The 27,433-nt window shown below is 46.4% G+C and overlaps 1 protein-coding gene across 1 annotated transcript in view; it reads left to right on the forward strand.

Moving 5' to 3' along the window:
• Positions 1–27,062, forward strand: part of DYRK4 (dual specificity tyrosine phosphorylation regulated kinase 4) — a 52,822-nt gene extending 25,760 nt beyond the window's left edge. The window contains exons 4-16 of the mRNA XM_027541073.1: positions 515–595; positions 1,652–1,768; positions 3,071–3,212; positions 4,717–4,880; positions 6,676–6,812; positions 7,537–7,677; positions 8,821–8,959; positions 10,717–10,798; positions 15,373–15,545; positions 17,661–17,721; positions 22,930–23,059; positions 25,382–25,557; positions 26,712–27,062. Of these exons, the coding sequence (XP_027396874.1) occupies positions 515–595; positions 1,652–1,768; positions 3,071–3,212; positions 4,717–4,880; positions 6,676–6,812; positions 7,537–7,677; positions 8,821–8,959; positions 10,717–10,798; positions 15,373–15,545; positions 17,661–17,721; positions 22,930–23,059; positions 25,382–25,557; positions 26,712–26,956 (1,788 nt within the window). The 3' untranslated portion in view covers positions 26,957–27,062. The remainder of the gene's footprint in view (positions 1–514; positions 596–1,651; positions 1,769–3,070; positions 3,213–4,716; positions 4,881–6,675; positions 6,813–7,536; positions 7,678–8,820; positions 8,960–10,716; positions 10,799–15,372; positions 15,546–17,660; positions 17,722–22,929; positions 23,060–25,381; positions 25,558–26,711) is intronic.
• The last annotated feature ends 371 nt before the right edge of the window (positions 27,063–27,433 follow it).

The following is a 27,433-nucleotide window of genomic DNA, read 5'->3' on the forward strand; positions in this document are numbered from 1 at the left end:
CACGGCTCTGCTATTTGGTCTTTCCCACCCCACCTCTTTCTAGAGGTGAGGTACACTCTGATCAGGTCATTGGTGTCCAGACTGGGCTCCTATATTCTGGTAGGTTCTGCTCAGGTACCTTCAGAGCCACTCTGAGGGGAAAAGAGGTTCTGGGCAAGATTATAGACATTTTCTTCTCTTTAGAAAGAGCAGCTCTGCTTTTATGTCCTCCCATGTCCAAGGCACCTGGTTAAGATTTTATTTGAAGAAAGGATTCTGTGAAATTTTTTTAAGTGTAAAAACTCTTGGGCAAGCCAATTCAGGATAAGCACTGGTAGAAAGATCATTTGTTTTGGTATTTGTTCATTCATTCATTCATTCTGGTCTTTGAGCCTCTCTCAGCTCTTCCTAGCTTGGGGGTCAGGAGAGCTGGCTTTGTGTGTATCCCATTTATTGTAATGAAGCAAAATAAGCACTGGGCACTGACGATGACACCGAGTTGCATGTTATTCCAATTCTCTCTCACTGGGTCCAGGTTGAGAGTAAGCCTTTGCTTCAAATCCAGAAACCACCTTCCAAGGTCACGAACTTCAGGATGACCCAATTCTTGAATAAGGTAGGAAGTGATGCTTCAGGTCTTTTCTCTAGAAGCGGATGAAGGGAGGTGGGTGGCTGGGGATGGCCTTTAACAGGCATTTTTGGATCAACTCAGCATAGCTTGATGACCATGCTCTACCCGCATCACCACACCCCATCTCTGCCCAATTTTAAATGTTGCTTCACTGATAGACTGTGTGCGTGCATGCTCAGTCACCTCAGTTGTGTCCGACTCTTTGCACCCTCATGGACTGTAGCCCACCAGGTCTTCTGTCCATGGGATTCTCCAGGCAGGAAGACTGGAGTGGGTTACCATGGCCTCCTCCAGGGGATCCTCCCAACCTAGGGATTGAACTTGGGTCTCTTATGTCTCCTCCGTTGGCAGGCAGTTTCTTTACCACTACCGCCACCTGGGAAGCTCCAACATCAGACTACCTCTCTCCTAATCAATCAGTCAATGCAGGGGAGAGTAGGGATCTAGGTGGACAGGTCAAGTCAGTAGTGTAGAGGAGCTAGAGGACTTCCTTGGTGGTCCAGTGGCTAAGACTCTGAGCTTTCAATACAGGAGACCCAGGTTTGATCCCTGGTCAGGGAACTAAGATCCCACATGCTTCCTGGCATGGCCATAAGAAGTATATATATTTATTAGAGGAGTTGGGCACCTGTACTGCCCCGAGGAAGGTTTGCATTGTACAGCAGGAAGAACTTCCCCTGGTCAGGGTGGTGAGATATTGACATGATAATAATAATGGCTAACGTGTCTGGAATATTCTACATAGATTATTTGGTTTATCTCACAGAAGCCTTGTGAGCTAAATCCCAGTTTTATCCCCATGGCAGTGCTGAGACAGTTGAAGCTTACAGAAGGAGTCAGTGTGACTGTCCAGGGTCTGCAGTTAGAAGGTGTAGGAGCAGGGATTTGAACCCAGAGCCCATCTGCAGGACCATTCCACTTTTTTCTCCAAGAACTTCAAAGGCAGGTTTTGCCTTAGATTTGGCTCATCCTCGCTCTGGGGAGGGTGCTTGGAACACTGGGTCCCCCAAGGTTTCTGTAACTTACCAGCTTCTCCTGTAGAACACTAACACCAGCTTCACATCGCTGCCTTTCGTGGACACCAAGGGGAAGAAGACTATGGTGAACTTCCCACACATCAGCAGTAAACTCCCACTAAAGCAGCCCTTGCTGTATCAGGTGAGTCGGGAGCAGTGGGTGTGGCCTGGGGGCAGGCAGGTGAAAAGACCTTTCTGCTTTCAGTTCAAGTTCAGAGAGGTCTAGGATGGAGGGAAAAGACCATCTTGAGCTGAAGAGTCAGGTTCCGGTCCTGTTACCTTTTTTACAATGAACGTGCTCAGTCGTGTCTGACCCTTTGTGACCCCATGGACTGTACTCCGCCAGGTTCCTCTGTTCATGGGATTCTTCAGGCAGGAATACTTGAGTGGGTTGCCATGCCCTCCTCCAGGGGATCTTCCTGACCCAGGGATCTAACCCCCATCTCCTGAGTCTCCTGAATTGCAGTCAGATTCTTTACCACTGTGCCACCTGGGAATCTCCCATACTACACTTGATCTTAGCCAAAAGGCTGAGAAGTGATGAATGTAATGTTTATAATGAATGTAAACTTGAACAGTAAGTCGTCGACTTTCTGTATTAAACAGACTCATGATAGGACTGTCAGGGGGATTCACTGAAAAGTGAAGTGTCGAGTGTATTAATGGTAGAAACATGTATAAACAGTACAAAACATTGGTTTTCCTTCCGTGTCCCCTAATTGTTTTGTGTAAGGACCAAATGAGATCTCGTGAGAAAGTGCCGAGTTAAAGAGCTGTTATATGCACCGATGTTCAAGTGTTTGTGCTCTTGGGCAGGTCACTGTATCTAGTCAGGAACTGGCCTTCTCCAGGTCAGTAGGAAAGAACCATTCCCATCCTTCCTGCAGGAAGATGTCCTGGGGTTGTCCGCTGCAAACTGTAACGTGCGGGAGTTTCACGGAGAATATGGAGAGTCAGATGGGTCCTTCCTTTGAGAGAAAGATTGTTAAAACCTGCTGTCACTTCTTTTTCATTAACTTATTTTTCAGTTGTACTGGGTTTTCAATGCTGTGCAAGGTTTTTTTTTTCAGCTGTGGCAAGCAGGGGCTACTCTTCCTTGCTTTGATCCGTCTTCTCATTGTGGTGGCTTCTTCTGTTGCGAGGCACAGGCTCTGAGTGCACTGGCTTCAGTAGTCATGGCTCCAGGGGTATAGAGCACAGGCTCTGCGGCATATGGGATCTTCCCAGACTAGGGATCGAACCCTCATCCCCTGCGTTGGCAGGCAGATTCTTAACCACTGGACCACCAGGCAAGTCCCCCTACTGTCTTGCAATCACCGTTTTTCTCCCTGGAGAGAAAAAGCAGAGTCTGGCTGGCTAGGGCTATTCTTGGTCAGACCCGTGGTTTAGGACACCCAGAAGTGGCCCAGAGAGTCCTTGATTGCGAGTGTCTTTCCTTGAACAGGAGAGTCCAGCTCACTGTCAGAAGTCTTCTGAGCTCAAGCCTTCTGAGATGGTCTTCCCTTCGAACGTGAAAACCCAAGACGCCAAAGCAGAGGAGAAGCCGCCGAAGAAGCACAAACACAAGGTCCCTCTGACGGCGGCAGGTGTGGCTTTGGGGCAGCGGCGCGCTGGGGTGGGGTGGTCGTGACGTCCCTCCGGGCCACGTCACTTACTGGGCTGGTCCTGGGTTGGCCAGAGAGTTTGGTCGGGTTTTCTTCTACGAGGTTATGGAAAAACACTAACTTTTTTGCCAACTGAATACGTCAGGGCAGTCCGAGCGAGGGTTGGAAAAGAATTTCCAGACACAGAGCATTTCAGAAGGGGGTGAGTTTATTAAGAACAAAGAGCAGAGGTAATGTGGGCACTTCACACATAGGCCCGTCTCCCATGCATCTGCGTTTCCTCGTGAAGTTCCTTCTCTGACTCTTCAGCAGTTTGTCAAAGAATGTGATGTCCCCCCACCTCATCCCTCATCCTGGTTTACCTGCTCTTAACACTGTTTCTCTCTCTCTAATATGACACAATTTAATGCCACCAAATTGCTTTGTTTTAATATGAAATATTCATATATTTTTTTCTTCCAAACATTCTGTAATTACACATTTGATTTCGCGTTGATCCAAGATTTAGGGGAGAGAGTTTGTTTCCAAGTGGCTGTATTTTTGTATTGCTTTGCATCATTGTAGTTGATGCTTTGGCTGTTGTTGGTTTTACCTAATATCTGCTTTGGGATCAGTTGGCATATGGAGTCTGAATTCTGTGACCAGGGATTGAACCCCATCCCCCCTGCAGTGGAAGCATGCCAGGAAAGTCCCTCACCATCTCTCTTAAAGCTTGAATCCCACCCCGCCTGCCCCAGACCAGACACCGGCCCCCGATGCAGTGTGGCCAGTATAGCAGATAAGATACAACACACATCCCTTCCCAGACTGAGACCTCCTGGCTCTCTGCAGATTTGAGCTCGAAGACCTTCTGGATTTGAAAGTCGAATTTATGCCACCTGCCTGCTCCCTAGAGGGCATCGTAGTTTGCAAACTCTCTCAGGATAGACTCGGTATAGCCAGTGCCAGATGAACTTAGATGATTTCTGCCTTAACTATACACTTCTGTTGACACAATGCTGACTCCTGGAATCTTCTACCCAAGCTGCTGCACCCATAGCTCTTTGGGGACTAAATCTTCCCTCGACTTCCTTATTTGTTTAAGTCTTTATTGACTGTGTTACAATATTGCTTCTGTTCTATGTTCTGGGGTTTTTTGGCTGCGAGGCATGTGGGATCTTTGCTGCCTGACCAGGGATAGAACCTGCACCCCTGCACTAGAAGGTGAAGTCTTAACTGCAGGACCACCAGGGAAATCCCCCTCCCTACCCTTCTGCTATGTTTTCCTCCTGGTTGGTTGAAATCAGTACCACACTTGGATACATCCATCCTTGTTCCACTTGGATCCTGTGAGATCCAGGATGTACGGTCCTTAGTGAGGCTCTTAGCCACCTTGTTGAGGAAAGAGCCACCTGGCTCATGAACAGGAAAGGATGCGCTGGTCTATACCTGGGCACATCCTCACATCACCGCATCTTAACTAACATCTGCAGTATTTTTCACACAGAGGCCCTAAAGTTTTTTAAGAAGCAGCTGTCTTCTTACGAGCAAAGCGAGATCCTGGGCTACACAGAGCTGTGGTTCCTGGGTCTGGAAGCCGAGAAGCTCCACATGGCTCCGGAAAAATTCAGCAAGACAAGTTTCGATGATGAACACGGCTCCTACATGAAGGTGATGGGGCAGGGGGTTGTGGAAACTGGCTTTGGGGGTTGGGGCTTAGGGACAAGAGATAGTCTGGAAAGGAAGAGCGTGGGGTATATTATAGCATTTGATGCCGATGTATCTGGAGCTGTGAGTGTCCTGAAGGATTCTATTTGGTGCTAAATCACAGAAATACCAGGTATAAAAATGGGGAAAAACATGTAATTAGTACACAAAGCACTCTGTTCACAGAATATTGATTTTCAAGAGTATTAGAGGTGACAGGTTTGCATCCTGGATGAATCCTCCCTCTCCAGGTTCCTCTCCAGTGCCGCCTGGACCCACTGGGAAGACCAGATTGTTTCCTCAATACAAGTCCATGCAGCACCTTTTTCTATTTTATAATAGAGCTCATTTCCTGCAAACAGACAAAAAACGTTTTCCCACTGTCCCCTCGTGCACAGTGCCCCCTTCAGTTTCTTAAAGGTGAGTCCCAGAGACTTCTCCCTGTCTTCTGTGTCCAGGGTTGCTGCCTCTTCCCCCGTCTGCAGGGGGCGTCTGGAGGCTACGAGGTGTTCCTCTCTACCTTGAGGATGTCCAGATGGGAAATGCTTGGTCTGCTAGCTCTGCAGGCTGCTGGGAAATTCCTCCTCCGGACATTTCCTCTTAGATTAGGAGACACAATTGATCTCTGATGATTTTATAAAAGAAGTGGATTTTCTTAATCGAATTCAGGGCTGCGTTTCCCAAGCTTTCTGGTGTGCACAGATCACCTGGGAGTCTCATTACCAATGAAAATTCCTAGCCAGCAGGTCTGGGGTGGGGACTGAAGCTTTACCTTTCTAAAAACCTCCCAGGGGATGCCCACGTGGCTGGTCCTTGGACCAGACCTTGAGAAGCAAGGATTTAGAATTTCTGGCACACATCTGTCTAAAACAGGGGTCCCCAACCTCCAGGATCTAATTAATGCCTGATTATCTGAGGTGGAGCTGATGTAATAATAATAGAAGTAAAGCGTACAATAAATGTAACGCATTTGAATCATCCCCAAGCCATCTCACCCCCACCCCGCCTTGGTCTGTGGAAAACTGTCTTCCATGAAACCGATCCCTGATGCCAGAAAGGTTGGGGACTACTGGTCTAGAGCCCTGGCTCTCAACATTTTTAGGTCAAGGATCCCTTTGGAAATCTGATAAAAGTTATAAAATCATTATCCCAGAAGAGACCACAGATATACAAAATTTCAAGGGCGGGGGATCATTCATGGGCCATTGGTTAAGAACCTCTGCTCTAAACCTTACCTCCAGTTCAGCCAGAGGCTGTCAACTTCTCCTTCCTCTCATCTCCCTCCCACCAGGGTCTAGAGTCTCTGGGAAGTTCCCCAGGGATGTTAATTCACCGCAACCTAGTTCCTCCATCTCAACTCTTAGAGCACCACGGGACAGAGGAAGGATGTTTGCTTTCTGTATGCTCAGAATCTCCATCCACTGTGTTTCAGCAAATGCACAGTATGCAGGGCACATAGCTACATCCCAACACAGCTGTACTTCCACATTTATTTTGTCAGCAAGTTTCATGGAACACCTATTTACTGGGAGCCTATTGTATGTGTGGGCACCTGCTGGACTCCTGAAATACAGAAGGAGCTATCAGAAATGAATAGGACCTGGCCCTTGGCCTCCAGTCAACACAATCACTGTGAATGATGACACACAAGTGAATAGTTATGACACCGCCACACTGATGATATGTACAAAAAAATGCACAAACGCCAAGTGACCTGGAAACCATGGTTTCCTCCTTCACCTCTACTTGACTTTTGCAGGTCCTGCACGACCACATCGCCTACCGCTATGAGGTTCTGGAGATCATTGGAAAAGGGTCCTTTGGACAGGTGGCCAAGTGCTTGGATCATAAAAACAATGAATTGGTGGCCTTGAAAATCATCAGGAACAAAAAGAGGTGTGGCTTGGTGGAAGGCATCAGCTGTGGAGGAAGGGCTACATGACTTTGGCCCCTTCTTCTTTAAAAATTTATTTTTAATTAATTGTTGTGTAGGTTTCTGCGATACAGCAACGTGAATCACCCATAAGTATACATATGTCCCCTCCCTCTTGAACCTCCCTCCCACTCCCCAGCCCATCACACCCCTCTAGGTTGTCACAGAGCACCAAGTTGAGCTCCTTCTGTTATACAGCAACTTCCCACTATAAATCTGTTTTACATATGGTAATGTATGTTTCAATGCTACTGTCTCAATTCGCCCTACCCTCTCCTTCCCCCGCTGTATCTACCAGTCTGTACTCTACGTCTGCGTGTCTATCGCTGCCCTGCAAATAGGTTCATCAGTATAATTTTTCTAGATTGCAAATATATGTGTTAATATATGATACTTGTTTTTCTCTTTCTGTCTTACTTCACTCTGTGTAACATCAGCCACTCCTTGGTGCCAACCCTTCCTGTCTCTGCTTCTTTCTCTGCTTTTCCTTTTCTTTCCCTCTTTCCCTCTCTACCTGTTGGATTCCATGATGGTGCAGAGAGGAGGCAAGAGTCCAGAGTGTTTAGCACCTCCCGGCCTGTGGGCGTGATGGGGAGGACTGAGAACGGGGCCACCTGCTGTAGCTGATGCGACACCGTGTCTCCTCTCCCCACCCCCACCCTCCCCACCACTCCCCAACCTCTCCAGGTTTCACCACCAGGCCCTGGTGGAGCTGAAGATCCTGGAAGCTCTCAGACGGAAGGACAAAGACAACACCTACAACGTGGTGCACATGAAGGACTTTTTCTATTTCCGGAATCACCTCTGCATCACCTTTGAACTCCTGGGGTCAGCTGCTTCCTCTCTTTAGTTCACTTTGTGTTGATAAGTTACGTAAGTGACGAAAGGGAGCCTTGGAGGTCAGAGCACTAGATTTGTCTTTATGTGACTATTTAATGGGGGGGGCTTCCCCGGTGGCTTAGGGGTAAAGAATCATTTTGCAGTGCAGAAGACGCAGGAGATGCAAGTTCGATCCCTGGGTGGGGAAAATCCCCTGCAGAAGGGCATGGCAACCCACTCCAGTATTCTTGCCTGGAGAATCCCATGGACAGAGGAAAATGGCGGGCTACTTACAGTCCATGGGGTTGCAAAGAGTCAGACATGACTTAGTGACTAAGCACCCATGAACTGGCAACCCACACATAAGCTTTTCTGGTTAACATGCTTTATATTAGCTTTCAATATTTATAAGTCAGCGTATTTCACTTAATATAGCAGGATTCTATAGGATTCAATATATATTCTCTCTCTCTCTCTCTCTATATATATATATATAGGATTCAATATATATTCTATATATATAGGATTCTATATATATAGAGAGAGTTATAAGATTCCTGTATGTATATGTATATATACACACACTCAGGATTACTTATATATAAGGATTCTATATTTATCTGGCAAGAGCCAGCCCTCAGTCCTTTCTGAAAGGCGAGAGGTGGGACCAGGCAGGCAGGCTCACTTAGATGGGGTATGGCTCCTCTCTCAGGCCCTGTCTGCCCACTCCCTTGTCCCCTCATCTATCAGGAAGCTGCGTCTTTAGACAGATTTATTCTGTGTGAGCAGGGTTGGTCACTTGGTTGAGTAACTGGAGGGCTCCCTGGATCCCTCTCAAGGGGCTGAAGAACCGTGACTATATCAGAAGTTCGATATACTAACCTCTTAACACACACACGTGCAGCAAGGTGATGAAAGGATCCTGCATGTAAGAGACAAGCATCTGAGAGGCCAGCACATTTGAATGTCGCCCTGAATCAACCGTTAGTCAACGGAAAAGTCAAGTTTATAGGACACGAAAGCCCCACCTCCTAGTCTGAGTCTTGCCACTGCCAGAGGGCAGCCAGGTGATAAGGGATTGATGTTGCAGGGTCAGACTCGCCATCATGTACCTTCTACGCTGCTTCACGTCGCTTTCTCTCTCTGTCCCAGCATCAACTTGTACGAGTTGATGAAGAACAACAGTTTCCAAGGCTTCAGCCTCTCCATCGTTCGTCGCTTCACCCTCTCTGTCCTGAAGTGTTTGCAGATGCTCTACATGGAGAAGATCATTCACTGTGACCTCAAGCCCGTGAGTACAGCCTCTGTCTTGTCAGGGAGCTGGTTTCCACCCTCAGAAAGGGTTTGCCCGGTACCCATCCCCAGTGGTAACTGAGCAGGGCTCCAGGGTGGAGGCCAAGTGTTTGCAGGTTGTGTAAACCACATGAGATGTAGCAAGGACAAGACAGGCATACTGGGACATAGAAAAAAGATGTGGTGTCATCAAGGCAGACGGGACCTGGATGACTGAGCCCAGGCGGTACTCGGAGATGTGTGTCCAGCAGGGAGGTGGATGTCCTAAACCCACCCTGTCCTCTGAGTTGGTCCTGTGTGAGCTCAGTCAGGTCCGACTCTTTGTGATCCCATGGACTGTAGCATGCCAGGCTCCTCATGGGATTCTCCAGGCAAAAATACTAGAATGAGTTGCCATTTCCTTCTCCAGAGGATCTTCCTGACCCAGGGATTGAACCCAAGTCTCTGGCTTGGCAGGCAGATTCTTTATCACTGAGCCGGATCTGGGATACTTCTATTAATTAAAGATTGTCAAGATAGAGATGTTCTCTTGGGGCTGACTGGTGGAGCCCCGACAAGGACAGTGGTACACTGATTTATTCTCCACATCCAAGTTCCTAATCCTCTGCTTTGCACCTCCAAAGGGACCATGGTCTTTGGGCTTAGGGGACTGACTCTCAGCAAGGAACCCACAAGACAGGTGGGTAGCTGAAATATGAGCACATAGACTTGCTTGAGAAGTAGATTAAGTGGACAGGAGTATACATGCTCAATAGGAAAGTAGACATACAAGCAGGATAGTTTGGTGAGTGTGGATTCAAGAATCAGGCAGTTATTCCTGTGGACTTAGTGGTTAGTATCAGTGAGCTGTGATGGCCTCATGCATCCTATGCCTCAATTCATCAGACATTGAGATCCCTGGAAATACAATTAGGACTCTAACCTTCCAGCCCCAGGTGGGCCACGCTCATGCTCTGAGAAGAGAGCCCAGTGCTCTGCTTTCTCATCCAGGATTCTGCTGGAACACCTGGCTTCACAGTTTCTGCAAAGTCAGCACAACGGTCCCAACTCTGATCAAATCTCCATGGGGGATTCTTTGTTTCTGTTTTGGTCCCCGATTGTCATACCAGTATGTTGCTGGGGCACTTAATGGAAACATCCGATTCAGGCAGTGATATTTCTTTTTCTTTCTTTTCTAAAGAATTTATTATTTTTGACTGCACTGGGTCTTCATTGCTGCACAGGCTTTCTGTAGTTGTGGTGAGCACAGGCTTCTCATTGCAGTGACCGCTCTTGTTGTGAAGCATAGAGCGCGGGCTTGGTAGTTGTGGCACATGGGTTTAGTTGCCCTGCGGCATGTAGAATCTTCCCGTACCAGGGATCGAACCTGTGTCCCCTGCACTGGCAAGCGGATTCTTAACCACTGGACCACGAGGGAAGTCCTGGTCAGTGATATTTCTAAGGCCTTATGCAAGCAAGGCATAGAACAAGGTACCAAGGAGATAAAAAGAAACTCACCATCTTCAGGAGTCACACCATTTATATCAGTAAAGAGTCAACATTGATGCAAAAGAAATACTGCAGAGCAGCAAATACTGGGGCCAGACAAGAGATGCAACCCTGGAAGCAGAAGTCAGAGGAGGGAGACTGGGGTGGGGTTGGAGATGGGGGAGGAGCCCACTTGAAGGAGGTTCCAGAAGATTGGTGGACAGTTAGGTAAATGGCATGCCTCGGCTAACACTGTTAAAACTTGACCTGTGTCTGTCTTCCCTCTAGGAGAATATAGTGTTGTACCAGAAAGGCCAAGTCTCTGTTAAAGTCATTGACTTTGGATCAAGCTGTTATGAACACCAGAAAGGTAGGGCCGTGCCAGTCCCTCTGTCCTAATTTCCCCACTGCGATTCTTTCCTTTCCTGAAACAAACAGTTCCCACACGAGGTCACCTGGGTTCTCCTCTGGGCTCAGCCATCACAGCTACTGGTTTGATTTTGAACCAAGCTGGTTCACATCTCTGACCCTAAGTTTCCTCATCTGTAAAATGTGAAGGTTGGTTCAAGTATGGTAAGGCTGCTTTGCTGCTTTTATACTCTGTGACTCTGGACTTATCCAAAGACATTTATCCAAATTATCTTTGGGGTCCAGAGAGCGCTGGGCCTCTGCAAAATGACAGCTTCTGAAGGCTGACCCCAGCTGTCCCAAATAGAAATTTCTGGGACAGTACCTGGGAGGCTGTACTTTAGAAAACACAGCCATTCTGAAGTTTGGGGTTCATGGCCCTAGATTCTCCAGGTTATCTATATATATATCTATAATATTTATATGTTATATATATCATATATATATGTGTATAGTCACAAAAACAAATATATATATATATATATATATATGTGTGTGTGTGTGTGTGTATATATTTCAAGCTAGAATCCAGAAAGCTGCCCTAGAGTATTGAATTGGCCAAAAAGTTCTTTCTTGTTTTTCCATAATATCCTACTGAGAAACCTGAACGAACTTTTTGGCCAGTTCATTTCTACAGCTGTCACTAAACTTGACTCCAGTCTTCTCTCTTGGCTTTTGTCAGGTTTGTTGATGTCAAGAACATGCACGTTCCACAGACGTCTGCTGAGTGTCTGTTGTGTGTCCGTTGCTGTCTAAGGCGTGTGCTATGTGCTAAGTCTCCTCAGTCATGTCCAACTTTGTGACCCCAAGGACTGTAGCCCACCAGGCTTCTCTGTCCACAGGGATTTCTCATCTAAGAATACTGGAGCGGGTTGCCATGCCCTCCTTCTGTATAGGGTATCAGGAACCAAAAATGAGAATTTCCTGTCCTCTGCAGGCTTACTGCCCAATGGAGGAGACAGGAAGATGTGTATAAGATTGTGTACGAGGATGAGAAGTCTATGTATGCACTGAGCTAAGGCATATGAAAGGGGCTTTGGAACGAGCCTTCATGGGGGCAGGGCGAGTCAGAGGAAGTCCCCTGAAGCTGAAGGAAAGACTATTAAATGGATGTTTCTGAATATTCTCCAAAACCATTTTTGGAGACGCCATCCCTTCATTGTTTACGTATGGAAGCCATAATAAATTCCAGCTAGAAAACATTATTCCTCCCAGAAAGAGAGAATATGCTCACCCTCCTTGGAGATGAACTCTCTGTAACCCATTACTTAAGATTTATCTTGGCTGCCAAGATGCTCAGAACTGAACTTGTAATGATCTTACCCTTGGTTTCCAGGTGTTTCCCCCCCACTTTTTATGTTTTCTGACTTCCCTTGATCTTTATTTTAACCACAAAACAGTAGAGAGAATGGATGCTCAATCAGAACTGTTTGAGTTCAAATCCCAGCTCTGCCACCTGCAGTTGAGTGACCTTGGGAGTTTATTGAATCTCTGTATGCCTCAGTTTCCTCATTTTAAAATGGGTATGATAATAATACCTGCTTCAACCTAAAAGTTCATTGACAGAGGAATGGATAAGGAAGATGTGGTACCTGTATACAATGGAATATTACTCAGCCATATAAAGGGAATGAAATTGAGTCATTTGTAGTGATGTGGATGGACACAGAGCCTGTCATACAGAGTGAAGCAAGTCAGAAAGAGAGAAACAAATATCATGTAATAATCCATAAACATGGAATCTAGAAAAACGGTACTGATGAACCTGTTTGCAGGGCAGGAATATAGATGTAGACACAGAGAACAAACCTGTGGACACAGCGGGGGAAGGAGAGGGTGGGACGAATTGGGAGAGGAGCACTGACATACATACCCTCTTATGTGTAAAACGAAGAGCCAGTGGGAAGCTGCGGCACAGGGAGCCCGGCCCGGTGCTCTGTGATGACCTAGAGGGTGCAGTGGGGCAGGTGAGCGAGAGAGAGGTTCAAGCGGGAGGGGGTGTATGCATACATATGGCTGATTCACGTTGTACAGCAGAAACTAGCACAGTGTTGTAAAAGAATTACACTCCAATTGAAAACAACTAAAATAAAATTATAACTGTTGTAGGGTAGTTATAAGGATTCAAAGAGTTAATCCATAAGAATCACTTGGAACAGTGCCTGACACATGTAAGCATCATGTGAGTATCCATTAGATTTACTTTTAATTTTTCTCTCTTATTGACTTATTTTTCATTGAGGTATGATTGACCTTCAGGATAAGTTAGATTCAGGTGTACAATATACTGATTTGACTTTTGCCTATGTATGTGAAATGATCACCGTGATAAGTCTAGTAACAATCTGTCCCCATAAAAATTATCGCAATATTATTGATTGTATTCCATATGCTGTATATTACATCCTGTGGCTTATTTATTTTAGAACTTTTCAGACTTAAGTTTGTACTTCTTGATCCCCTTTGGCTAGTTCATTCCTCCCCACCCTCACCCCTTCCCTCTACTTTCCCGTCTATTTGTACTTCGATTGCAAAGGGCCTCAAGTCCATTTTGGAAGCAGACAGGGTATAAAAGTCATTTTTGTGAGATCTTCATTTTGTTTTAAATTACAAAAAATTGTTACATCCTTACTGTACCCAATCCAAACAATAGAGAAGTGACTGGACTTCCTCCGTGGTCCAGAGGTTAAGAACCTGCCTGTAGGGGGCTGGGTTTGTTCCCTGGTCATGGAACTAAGATCCCACATGCCAGAACACACACACACACACACACACACACACAGAGTGAAGTGACTACAAAAGCCCTGCCCTGCCCCCATCTAGGTAACCAATTAACAGCATTTGCAAAAAACTGTAATGTCCATCCCTTCGTCTCAGTCTTCTCAACTATAAAATCTAGGCTGCCCACAGTACTGCCTTTCATACATCCTCCTCTGCTGAGATTTTGTTAAGCTTTTCTTTCTGTACTTTACATTATACAACACAGTGCACATAATATATTGAATATGCATGTTAAAATTATGCATTTTGCATGCTACTTTTTCGGTTCTTATACACCTCTTCCCTTGCCAAATTGCAGTATTTTCAGAGCATGTCTACCCCAGATTAATCAAACAGTGTGAAAACTTAGCTTTACATTTGCCTTACGTTTTCTTTTTTAAAAGCTCGTCTTGGTATCCATATGTTTGTCCTGTACATCTGTGTCTCTGTTTCTACTTTGCAAATAAGGTCACCCATCCCATTTTTCTAGATTCCACATATACACGTTGACACACGATACTTCTTTGTCTCTTTCTGAGTTACTTCACTCTGTGAGGGGGAAGGCGATGGGATGAGTCAGGAGTTTGGGACTGACACGTATAAACTATTGATACTGGGTGTAAAAGAGATAACTGATGAGAACCTACTGTGTGGCACAAGGAACTCTTCTCCGGGCTCTGTGGTGACCTACATGGGAAGGAAATCCAAACAAGAGGGCATATATGCTAAAGCTGAAACTCCAGTACTTTGGCTACCTCATGCGAAGAGTTGACTCATTGGAAAAGACTCTGATGCTGGGAGGGATTGGGGGCAGGAGGAGAAGGGGACAACAGAGGATGAGATGGCTGGGTGGCATCACTGACTCGATGGACGTGAGTCTGAGTGAACTCCGGGAGTTGGTGATGGACAGGGAGGCCTGGCGTGCTGCGATTCATGGGGTCTCGAAGAGTCGGACATGACTGAGCGACTGAACTGAACTGATAGCTGATTCATACGGGCATAAACTTGGGCAAACTTCAGGAGATGGCGAGGGACAGAGAGGCCTGGCATGCTGCAGTCCATGGGGTCTCAAAGAATCGGACATGACCGTGCGACTGAACAACAACAGCATCATAGCTGCTCCACTTTGCCGTGCAGCAGAAACTGTCACAGCAATGTAAAGCAACTATGCTCCAGTAAGAGATCGTTTAAAAAGCTCGCCTGACAAATTTACTTGCTTAGAACAATGCCTTCCTTAGATCTCTTTATCAACAACTTGAGGATAACGACCCCTCATGATAATCAGGCTGCTGTGATGATGTGATGAGACAGATGTGGGGGAGACTCATAAGTCATGCTTTTGAACTGTGGTGCTGGAGAAGACTCTTGAAGAGTCCCTTGGATCACAACGAGATCAAACCAGTCAATCCTAAAGTAAATCAACCCTGAATATTCATTGGAAAGACTGATGCTGAAGCTGAAGCTCCAATACTTTGACCACCTGATTCAAAGAGCAGACTCACTGAAAAAGACTCTGATGCTGGGAAGGGTTGAAGGCACAAGGAGAAGGGGATGACAGAGGGTGAGATGGTTGGATGGCATCACCGACTCAATGGCCATGAGTTTGGGCAAACTCCAGGAGATGGTGAAGGACAGGGAGCCTGGTGTGCTGCAGTCCATGAGGTTGCAGAGAGTCAGACAGGACTGAGTGACTGAACAACAATAGATGAGTCATAAGTGCTGCAGATATGTGCTCTGGGAGGTTTCCATGTGAGGTTTCTCTTCTCTCCCCCGCAGTCTACACCTACATCCAGAGCCGGTTCTACCGATCCCCAGAGGTGATCCTGGGCCATCCATACAACATGGCCATTGACATGTGGAGCCTGGGTTGCATCATGGCCGAGCTGTACACGGGCTACCCTCTGTTCCCCGGGGAGAACGAGGTGGAGCAGCTGGCCTGCATCATGGAGGTGAGGGGGCCGGGCTGCCTTCCAGCCGACACCCTTGGGGCCGGTAACTTCTGTTCTAAGACGCCAGGTGGCATCTGGCTCGCTGTAGAGTGGTGGCCAGAGCCTGTTAACAGGGGGAGGGTTGGATGTTTTGAAATTATGTACGTTTGAGTTGACATCTAACATTTTTATCAGAAATTTAACTAGTTGCAAAGGATGTAATTTCCAGCATATAATGGATCATGATGTTTAAAATAAGACTGTTATACCAGGCTTTCCAGGTGGCTCAGTAGTGAAAAAAAAAAATTCCTCTTGCCAATGCAGGAGACATGGGAAATGCGAGTCTGATTCTTGGGTCAGGAAGATCCCCTGGAGGAAGAAATAGCAAGCCACTCCAGTATTCTTGCCTGGAGAATCCCATAGACAGAGGAGCTTGGTGGACTACAGTCCATGGGGTCACAAAAGAGTTGGACACAACTTAGCAACTAAACAACTTTCCTATATATATTCAAAAGAATCTAAGAACCAGACTGACACAACACCCAGCAAAATCTGTATACCGTTCAGTCATTAGTTATCATCTTAACTTTCTGGGAAGAATATCTCCCAGTGATAAGGTTTTACCAAGACTCTCATATAATCACATATTATGCCTGTTATTCTCTTACTTAAAGGCATCTTGTTATGAGGCCAAATTAGATGACAGAGGAAGCTGGTGGGCTACAGTCTATGGGGTTGCAAAGATTCAGACACAACTGAGCAACTAACACTTTATTTTCACTAGGAAGACAAGTTAGACAGTGCGGGAAAAAGTAATCCCCAAAAGTGGAAATTTCACATTTTAGGATTTTCCCAGTGATATTTTGACTGTGAACAAAGGTATAACTAATTTCTTACTATCTGTTTATCTATTCATCCATCCCAAATTTGTATTTTTAGATTTTCTTAAAGATGGTTGGGGAGACACATATAGCCTTGAGAATTAGTATAGAGATTCATCTCATGGTTGAAACTAATAATAGAGTATTTAACTGCTTTAGGTATTAGTGCTATGATGATAGCCATGGTGGGATGAACACTACCCTGGAAATCAGTAAACCTGGAAGTTACTCCTCTTTCTCTTTGACAATTCACTTCCATGCTCTGGGTCTCTGTAAAGTGAGGGGACCAGAGTCCATGGCTTCTGAGGCTGACTGGATGATGATGGATGATTTAATGAAGCATCCCTGAGCCAATCATCTTCCAATTTCCAGGGGAATTGGGGATGGGGCAACAGATCCAAGTGGAGGTTCCCACTGCCCCAGAACTGATTCAGCTTCCTTGTGATCTCAAGCTGAGGAGCACGAGGGGAAGGGACATGGCTGGGAACCAGGCTGCAAAGCCAGGAACCCAGGGCTGATGGGGACATCCTTTGTTTCTCTCTGTGCAGCCCTGTAGGTTGCTGTGCAGATAAGGTCACCAGGCAGGCGCTGCTCTTTTCTTTTCAGAAGGTCATCCTGTGGTCTGATGTCCATCTGGTGGTTTCCGTCTGCTTTTCCTCCCCTTCCCTTTGATGCTCTGAGCTGGGAGGTGTCACTCCTTCATTCACGGGTGGTGTGCAGCTGCACTGGTTTACTCGCTCTGGCAGTGAGAGCTGGCAGCCACATCGAGTGCCCACCTGGCCGGTGCTGATGCCTGTTTAGGGTAACGTGGGCAATGCTCATAGATTCTCAGGATACTGGGACGGCCCTGCAGTAGGAGTCGAGCCTTAGGCTGTGGTCCTGCTCCATCACTGGCTTGAGGTTATCCCTTCATGCTGCTGTGTGTTGTTTACTCACTCAGTCCCGTCCGACCCTTTGCATCCCCATGAACTCTAGCCCCACCAGGCTTCTCTGTCCATGGGATTTCCCAGGCAAGCATATTGGAGTGGGTTGTCATTTCCTCCTCCAGGAAATCTACCTGACCCAGAGATCGAACCTGCGTCTCCTGCCTTGGCAGGCTGATTCTTTACTGCTGAGCCACCAGGGAAGCCTTCTTAACTTCATATCTCGGGTCCTTGTCTGGAGAAGCCAGTTTGGCCAAAGTCCCACCCGCTTCCAACAGTCTTGGCAAGTGTGACCCCAGGAGGGTGAGTCCACCACTTTGCCCTTGTTGCAGGTGCTGGGCCTGCCACCATCCCGCTTCATCCAGACGGCCTCCAGGAGACAGATGTTCTTTGGTGAGTCCCGGGTCTGACTCTCTTTTTTACCACGGTGGCTGATAAGATTCCCTAGCCCTTGAAGATACCTTCCATGCCCACCCCAAAGGGCAGGCTGTGCTTAGAGGTTTCGTTCAGAAAAGTGAAAAGATGCTGAGAATGGTACCAGGTGCGTGATGGAGGTGGGTGGGGAAGTCATACCAGGAATGAGGTCTTGGCAGGTGCCTGAGAGTGACCAGGTTCATGCCTAGAAGACCCATCAGTGGATCTCAAACCCTCAAAGATTGGAACTCTACTCTCTTTTATAAACTCTCCCCACCTCCGCTAGCAGCTTGCCTACCCACTCACATGATGCACTATGAAGGGAAATCAAAGAGCAGAAGAGTCCTAGCAAGAACAGTGGAAAATTCCATCATTCCATTTCATCATTAATGGACCCCTATTCTTTCCTGCTGAAATTTTCTTAATTGCCCAGCTGCTTACTGTTCCAGGTTCACTGCATCTTCGCTATAAAACAGATAAGCAAGGGCTGTCAGAACAGTTTTGCTGTGGATATGCAATGGCTTGTCAGTTATGTACAGGACATCTGCCTAATTGCTGGAATTCAGCCTCATCCACGGTCCCTAGGCTGCCCCCGCCCCATCACAGTTCCCAGGCTCTGGATTTTAGGCTTCTCTGCCCTTCCAGCCAAGTCGTGCTGTGCAGGACAGACAGATGAATGAATGAGGTGCAACTGAGGCAGGGCTTCTGGGCCGCTCTGAACAAGGTGAAGCCAGTCCCAGGTCTGCAGTCCTTTTCCTAAGGGAGTCGCATGGAGCAAAAGCCACAGTGGCCCTAGTGACAGCCAAGAGGAGCAAAGCCAGGTGTGAGGGAACGGGGCTCCTTGAAAGGACTCCCCGCCATCCGAATGACACATCTTGTCCCATCAATAGCACAGTCAAAAAACCACTGCCCTGGGGGAATCCTCCTGGACAAAAAGATTGCAGTCATGTCAACGATCAGTCCATGTATATTGGTTCAGCCATGTGGGGGTTAAAATGTAGTCTATTTCCATATCATTTGGTGAAAAAGCCATGGCCCTGAGCCCCTGCCACAGCCACAGGTTCTCTGGCATCTCTCCCAGCATTCCTTGGAGCCATGAGCCAGAAACTAAAAGTTTAAGGTCGGGCAAGAAAGAGTCTTCCAGGATCCCCCTCCAATGCCAAAGCTGTCGTCCACTCTGATTGGTTGGTCCTGCACCATCCCAATGGTTACATCTTGTAAACGTCAGCACGTAGTCATGGCCAGAGGCGTAAAGACTGCCTCGCTGAGTAGGGTCAGTGTTGGTGTCCCGGCTGCCTTAGGAAAGTGCCCACAGGCTAGATCTTTGAAAGTAGTCTGATGAAAGTAGACCTTCTTTGAAAGACTTACTGGTGTAACTTTTGCACAGGGCGACAGAACTGGTTGTTTGATGCCAAATATACTTTTCCCCTTCACCACTTTTAACTCAGCCTTTTGGATGTCAAAGTATTTTAGGGAAAGATGAGTAGGCACATGCTGCTCCCTCCTGCTTGACAAAGACATTGTGGGGAGACTCACCTCTCAAGCCTATAACCCTGAACTCAGGAGATTGTATTTGGGGGAATCAAAAGGAAGGGAATAGAGGGCATTTTTGGTAAGAGGATAGCAAAGGCTCACACATGTCCATTTCATTGAGAACCTGACTTTTACCATCAGCACCAGGCTTCAGAATGAGTGATGTGGTTTTGGTAGCAGCATCATGCATCTTCCCTTCCCGCACAAGAAAGGACTTTATTGGGAGCTGCTTCTTCTTCTGTGCTTCCCAACTTTATCTGACTATGAGAATCATCTGGGTTCTTGGAAATAGTGCTAATTCCCATCACCCTCCTATGATATGGTGGCTTTGAGATGGGAGTTAGGAGTCTGTATGTTTTTACAGCAGCTTAGGATGAGGCGAATTTGTGAAACACTATGCCGACTTTAGTTCTTGTCTCTCAGGCTGTCAACAGGTCCTTGACCACCCCAGCCACTCCAAGTTAATATGTCTAATTAGCAGCAAAGTGATGTTGCTTCAAGGATAGCAAGAGATGTAGATGGTCCAGGCAGCAAGAAGGAGGTGGGGAGGAAAATGAGGTAATGGAGAAGAGAGAGGTGGGAAAAACTTGTACAAGAAAAGCAGTCAAGGTGGCAAGAATACACAGAAGAACTGTACAAAAAAGATCTTCACGACCCAGATAATCATGATGGTGTGATCACTGACCTAGAGCCAGACATCCTGGAATGTGAAGTCAAGTGGGCCTTAGAAAGCATCACTATGAACAAAGCTAGTGGAGGTGATGGAATTCCAGTTGAGCTATTTCAAATCCTGAAGGATGATGCTGTGAAAGTGCTGCACTCAATATGCCAGCAAATTTGGAAAATTCAGCAGTGGCCACAGGACTGGAAAAGGTCAGTTTTCATTTCAATCCCAAAGAAAGGCAATGCCAAAGAATGCTCAAACTACCGCAAAATTGCACTCATCTCACATGCTCATAAAGTAATGCTCAAAATTCTCCAAGCCAGGCTTCAGCAATATGTGAACCGTGAACTTCCAGATGTTCAAGCTGGTTTTAGAAAAGGCAGAGGAACCAGAGATCAAATTGCCAACATCCGCTGGATCATGGAAAAAGCAAGAGAGTTCCAGAAAAACATCTATTTCTGCTTTATTGACTATGCCAAAGCCTTTGACTGTGTGGATCACAATAAACTGTGGAAAATTCTGAAAGAGATGGGAATACCAGACCACCTGACCTGCCTCTTGAGAAATCTGTATGCAGGTCAGGAAGTAACAGTTAGAACTGGACATGGAACAACAGACTGGTTCCAAATAGGAAAAGGAATACGTCAAGGCTGTGTATTGTCACCCTGCTTATTAAACTTTTATGCAGAGTACATCATGAGAAATGCTGGGCTGGAAGAAGCACAACCTGGAATCAGGATTGCCAGGAGAAATATCAATAACCTCAGATATGCAGATGACACCACCCTTATGGCAGAAAGTGAAGAGGAACTCAAAAGCCTCTTGATGAAAGTGAAAATGGAGAGTGAAAAAGTTGGCCTGAAGCTCAGCATTCAGAAAACTAAGATCATGGCATCCAGTCCCATCACTTCATGGGAAATAGATGGGGAAACAGTGGAAACAGTGTCAGACTTTATTTTTCTGGGCTCCAAAATCACTACAGATGGTGACTGCAGCCATGAAATTAAAAGACGCTTACTCCTTGGAAGGAAAGTTATGACCAACCTAGATAGCATATTCAAAAGCAGAGACATTACTTTGCCCACAAAGGTTCGTCTAGTCAAGGCTATGGTTTTTCCAGTGGTCATGTATGGATGTGAGAGTTGGACTGTGAAGAAGGCTGAGTGCTGAAGAATTGATGCTTTTGAACTGTGGTGTTGGAGAAGACTCTTGAGAGTCCCTTGGACTGCAAGGAGATCCAACCAGTCCATTCTGAAGGAGATCAGCCCTGGGATTTCTTTGGAAGGAATGATGCTAAAGCTGAAACTCCAGTAATTTGGCCACCTCATGCAAAGAGTTGACTCATTGGAAAAGACTCTGATGCTGGGAGGGATTGGGGGCAGGAGGAGAAGGGGACGACAGAGGATGAGATGGCTGGATGGCATCACTGACTCGATGGACGTGAGTCTGAGTGAACTCCGGGAGTTGGTGATGGACAGGGAGGCCTGGCATGCTGCGATTCATGGGGTCTTGAAGAGTTGGACACGACTGAGCGACTGAACTGAACTGAACTGAAGGATGACTATAGAGTGTTGTTGTAAGTCCATGAGTTTGATTCTTCTTTGATCATCTGTGAAAAGACAGCATAGGATAAGGTGGGAGCCTGGTGCCACAGTCAAAAGGAAAGTGGGGATTTGATGAGATGGTAGGATGGCATCACCAACTCAATGGATGTGAGTTTGAGCAAACTCCAAAAGATGGTGAAGGACAGGGAAGCCTGGTGTGCTGCAGTCCGTACGGTCACATAGTCAGACACCACTGAGCAACTGAACAACAAAAACAGGACCCCTGCCCTACGCAGTACCCCCAGCCCATTTGTGTCTGTATAAGCACACAGAGATGCCCACGTGTGTACACACACACACACACACACATTTGTGGGCTCCTCCAGGAAATCAGTAAAAAGAGCAGGTCTTCTGTTGGACACACTGCAGATTGCATGGAGTGCATAACTGGAAGCACTTCATGTGTGCCTTTCATTGTATGAGCCCCACTGAGTTTTTGTGAGAAGTCCATGGAGTGTGTCAATTGTGTGTGTGTGTTTATATATCCACCCTTTTACATGCATGTTTGTAGGGTGTGAGCATACACAGTCATCCTTCTGAATGCACTCACTGGTGGATGTCCAAACGAGTGGTCTCACCTGCAAAGCACTGTACTAGGTGTTCTCCGGCCACCTTTGGAGCTGTCTCCAGGGCTGCTTTTCAGCAATGACAGATCATACATTTGGTGAGGGCTTTAAAAACGGTGGAAATGGCTGAAGAAAGGCATTCTAAGCTGTGTCTTAAGTCACCAGCCAAGTTTGGTCATTGCAATTATGGACAAAATGTTCACATGATTGTAAAAAAAAAAAAAGAGAGATTAATTTGCTTGTGTGGTTTGTACATGAGTTCTAAGAGCAAATTCCTTCTCCTAAAATGACTTTCTTGTTATTCCCCATGGATGTCCCAAATTCTCACATTTTGGGATAAGTGAAGGAAGGAACAGGGGCAGAGATAAGCCAAGAATGGACAGTATCCTTTTTGTTCAGAGCTGAATGTTTCTGTCATTTCATATTTACTTTAAAATGTTTTATTATTTTATTATTATTGTTATCATCATCATCATTATCATCATAATCATTATTTTACATTGGTTGAGGTTAAATCATTGAAATGATTTAATTGATGCTGGGAGGAGGTGGTGGGAAGGAGGCTCAGAACATATGGAGTAGTAGGAAACGTTGTTTGTAAATTGTGTTCATTGGATTGGTTTACACGTGGTTATTTCACACCGGCTGGGGCTTCGGGATGTGTTTGTGTAGGGGTTGGCGGGGGAGGGGGCGGTGTGGGATCGAGCAGGGGAAGGCTGCAGAGACCTCGCCAAGAAGCAGCCCGGTCGAGTGAACAGCTGTGATGTGATCAGTGCGTATTTACACCTGGAACTAAACACAAAATGTTGTATCTCTAAAGATTCCAAAGGTTTTCCTAAAAATATAACCAACAACAGGGGGAAAAAGAGATACCCGGATTCCAAGGATCTCACCGTGTTGCTGAAAACCTGCGACACCAGCTTCCTGGACTTCCTCAGGCGGTGCTTGGTGTGAGTTTGTCAGGGTGTCTTTGATTCTGGGGTTTCCTCTTCAGCTCTGTCCTTTCCCACACGTTTGCGGGTGAAAGTCTGGGAGGCAGTGATGACAGCACAATGAACACAGACCACAGAGCTTCAGGGCCTACAAGGTGCTTCCCCATCCATTGCCTGATCAGGCTGCATCCACCCACCCGTCGTCCTGTGTGATCGGTGGGGCAGATGACTTAATCTGTTTTGAGACTCAGAGGCTGACGCTCAGAGAGGTTAAGTGACTGCCGTGGAGCACACAGCGTGTGGGTTGAGCTCTCTTGCTTCCTTGGCCTGACTGTCTGGCAGCGAGGTTGTAGGCACGTCCTCAGTGTCTCCTACTTCACGAACTGAAGCCAAGGTCTTCACGGAGCCTGTTGTAACTGTTTGAATCCACACCCAATATAAGCTGGTTTTAGCGCCCTCCCTGGAGAAGGCGATGGCACCCCACTCCAGTAGTCTTGCTTGGAAAATCCCATGGATGGAGGGGCCTGGTGGTCTGCGGAGTCGGACACGACTGAGTGACTTCACTTTAAGTTTTCACTTTAATGCATTGGAGAAGGAAATGGCAACCCACTCCAGTGTTCTTGCCTGGAGAATCCCAGGGACGGGGGAGCCTGGTGGGCTGCCGTCTATGGGGTTGCACAGAGTCAGACACGACTTAAGTGACTTCACTTTCACTTTTCACTTCCATGCATTGGAGGAGGAAATGGCAACCCACTCCAGTGTTCTTGCCTGGAGAATCCCAGGGATGGGGGAGCCTGGTGGGCTGCTGTCTTTGGGGTCGCACAGAGCTGGACACGACTGAAGAGACTTAGCAGCAGCAGCGCCCTACCCACCCATTCCCCTATAATTTAGAATCTAAATCCTCTCATGTGAGAGAATTAGGGAAAGGGTGATCTAGAAAACATTTAATATGTACAGTTTTTTAGTATCTATAGGCATATTTTGAACCTTAGAAAGTAGGTACTTCTGTACTTCAGTCAAGTCATAGGAAAAAAAAAACAGCACAGAAATCATTTTAGAACAGGACCTAGTTTAGAAGGTATTTAGAAAGTACTAGCTATTGTCACTATTTTAAAAAGTCTTTTTTACTTGGCTGTTCTGGGTCTTAGCTGTGGCACGTGGGATCTTTGATCTTCATAGACTGTGCAGGATCTTTCAGCTGTGGCATGTGGGCTCTAGGGACGGACCAGGGATCGAACCCAGGCCCCCTGCATTGGGAGTGTGGAGTCCTAATTACAGGACCCCCAGGAAAGATCCTATGGTCACTATTTTTACAGAGGTTGAGACTTTCCTGGCGGTCCAGTGGTCAGGACGCTTCGCTTCCCATGCATAGCATGCAGGTTCAATCCCTGTTTAGGGAACTAAGATCTCACAGGCTGTGTGGTGTGGCCAAAAAATCAAAATTAAAAAAGAACTTTAGAGAATATAAGAAAAGGTTCCTGAGAAGTGAATCTCGGCTCAGTCAAAATGAAGAACTTTTAAAGAACTGGAGTATTTAAAAGTTAGAATAGCTAGTTCTGTGAGTTAGTGCCTGCTCACCAAAATTACTTTTTTTGCCTTTCTTAAGGCAAGATGACTCCGTGGTGGGTGTTCTGTCAAATATATTTTGTTACTACATTAGAAGTTTGGATTACCACCAAGTCCCCCTTACAATCTTAATATTCTAGCATTCTTTCATTTTCTTTGTGATGTATTTGGAGGTCCAAATCCCATAGTTTGGGAATAGCAATTAAGTATTTTCATTTTGGTGTTCTTAGTCTATTAGATCCTGAGGTCCATTGGTTTAGACGTTCTATACTATTTCTTGGAATTGCTAGGAACTCCGGAAGCCTTGGGCTCTGAGATTTTCCTTGGCTTTTTATACACATTTTCTAAAAAGATCACTTCTACTTGTTGCTTCCAGGTACTTCAAAATGAGGGCTTCCCTGGTGGCTCAGCAGTAAAGAATCCGCCTGCAATGCAGGAGACCTGGGTTCAGTCCTTGGGTCGGGATGATCCCCTGGAGGAGGGCATGGCAACCCACTCCAATATTCTTGCCTGGAGGGCTCCATGGACAGAGGAGTCTGGTGGACTATAGTCCACGTGGTCACAAAGAGTCAGACACACACACACACACTTTAACATTGTATGTCATAATCTCTGTTCTGTGGTATCTCTGAGTTACAACATAGCTTAAATGGGTTCTGTAAAAATGAACCATCTTTATATTTTATTTAGGTTTTTTTTGGGGTCTTTGAGAGTATTTCATTATTAAAAAGGGAAATAGAACCCTAACCGGTCCTGGGCTTTGTTGGTATGTAGCTGGGAGCCCTCTCTTCGCATGACCCCTGACCAGGCGCTCAAGCATGCTTGGATTCATGAGCCTCGGAACCTCAAAGCTCGGCCCAGGCTTCAGACCTTGAGGAAAACGAGTCTCTGTTTCCCCTCTGAATCCAGGAAGGACAAGGTTCAAGCACAGCATCACTCTGGCAAAAAAGGTACAGCCCCTCGAATAGCCCATTCTGTCTTCATAATCCCAAGGAAATCAGGTGGCTCTGGAGGACCACATGTCAATTTCTCTGAGCTCAGCTTTGGTTAATTACTCTGGTTTCATCACGACCAGCCAGCCATTTCTTTCTTTTTTTAAAAGATTTTTGATGTGGACCATTTAATGTCATTATTGAATTTGTTACAACATTCCTTGCTTCTGCTTTTCTTTTTTTTCATGTTTTGAATTTTGGCTGCGAGGCATGTGGGATCCTAGCTCCCCAACCAGAAATGTAACCCACAGCCCCTGTACTGGGAGGCGAAGTCCTAACCACTGGATCTCCAGTGGCAGTCCTGGCCTGCCATTTCTTCATTTGGGAATTTTCCTCTTTCAGGAAACTTGGTTGTGGCCAGGTTCTCCTTTTTATCCCCTCTCATCATTAGGAATTTCCATTTTTCTCCTATCTTCATTCTCTTTCCTCCCCTTTTCTTTCAATCTGTCCTCCTGTGCATACCCTATAATTACCTTTTGAATTTTTACCAGACAGATTACAAAACTATGCAAATATCTTTTATCAGCAATATAACCTTGGGGTTATGTACTTGATCACTGGAGTCAGGATATCTGGGATAAATTCTTGCCCCACCACTCACCAGGAGTGAGCCCTTGGGCAATTTACTTAACCTCTCTGTTCCTCAGTTTCTCCATTTATGAGAATGAGAGTAAGGCTGATTCTGTCTAGCTGAAGGAAAGAGTGAAGGAATCAGTAACTGTCAAGAGCTTAGAATGATGGGCTTCCCCTGTGGGTCAGTGGTAAAGAATCCACCTGCAGGAGATGCAGGAGACCCGGGTTTGATCCCTGGGTTGGGAAGATCCCCTGGAGAAGGGCATGGCATCCCACTCCAGTATTCTTGCCTGAAGAATCCCATGGACAGAGGAGCCTGGCGGACTACAGTCCATGAGGTTGCAAAGAGTCAGACAGGACTCAGTGACTGAGCACGCATGCTTAGAAGGATGTCTGGCACGTAGAATGTGCTTTACCAATGAACCGCTTTTGTATGGTTACCACCAGGGTTTCCCAGAAGTGATTTAGAACCTGTTGGACAGTTAGGACATAACTCATGTTTGAGCACTTACTTGCTCCCGCTGTCTTCTCCTTGGCAGATGTGGTCCTTCAAGTTGAGGCTAAAGACAAAATCAAAGATGGCGCCACCAAACAGGATGAGAATCGAGGCAATCAGCGAGGCTCTGGCCAGCACACGGCAGAGGTGATCCAGCTGCCTCATCTGGCAGAAGCTTCCGGAAAGCCAGAGGTGGCTGTTGGGCCAGCGGAGTCCAAGACCTCCTCAGGACAACAGAACAAAAAGTCCTCCCCCAAGAACACAAATGCTTTACCGCCTATTGTGTGACCCGAGCGGAGGGTGTGTCTGCTCTTTCCCCACCCTCCCTGTGATTTGTATTAGAGACAGTGCTTATATTGTACAATACTTAAGATGGTTGGTTTTTTTTTTTTTTTTTTTTAACCCATAAAGGTTTGTTTAAAAAAAAAAAAAAAAGGACCTCTATTCACCTGGCTGATTGGCATCATTTCTGTGATGAGGGATTGGAAAGAATGTCCTTGCACCCAGGCTTCTTCCTTATGCCCTTAACCAAATAAACAATGGGTGCATGGGGTAGGGTGGGGATTGGGGGGTGGTGGGAATGTTACTGACCAGAGTTCTTGGCCCTCCCCAATAACTAGAAATTGACTGGAGGCCAGAGAGGAAATTCAGGCAAAGTTTTATCGGGGTCCCTGCTGCTGGAGTGGGGGGCAAGCACAAACAGCAGATTCCCTTGCTCACTCCCTGGGTGAAGGGAGCTGGGTCCTTAAGTGTGGGGTAAGGGTA

This window comes from Bos indicus x Bos taurus, chromosome 5, assembly GCF_003369695.1.
Source record: "Bos indicus x Bos taurus breed Angus x Brahman F1 hybrid chromosome 5, Bos_hybrid_MaternalHap_v2.0, whole genome shotgun sequence".
Taxonomy (NCBI): domain Eukaryota; kingdom Metazoa; phylum Chordata; class Mammalia; order Artiodactyla; family Bovidae; genus Bos; species Bos indicus x Bos taurus.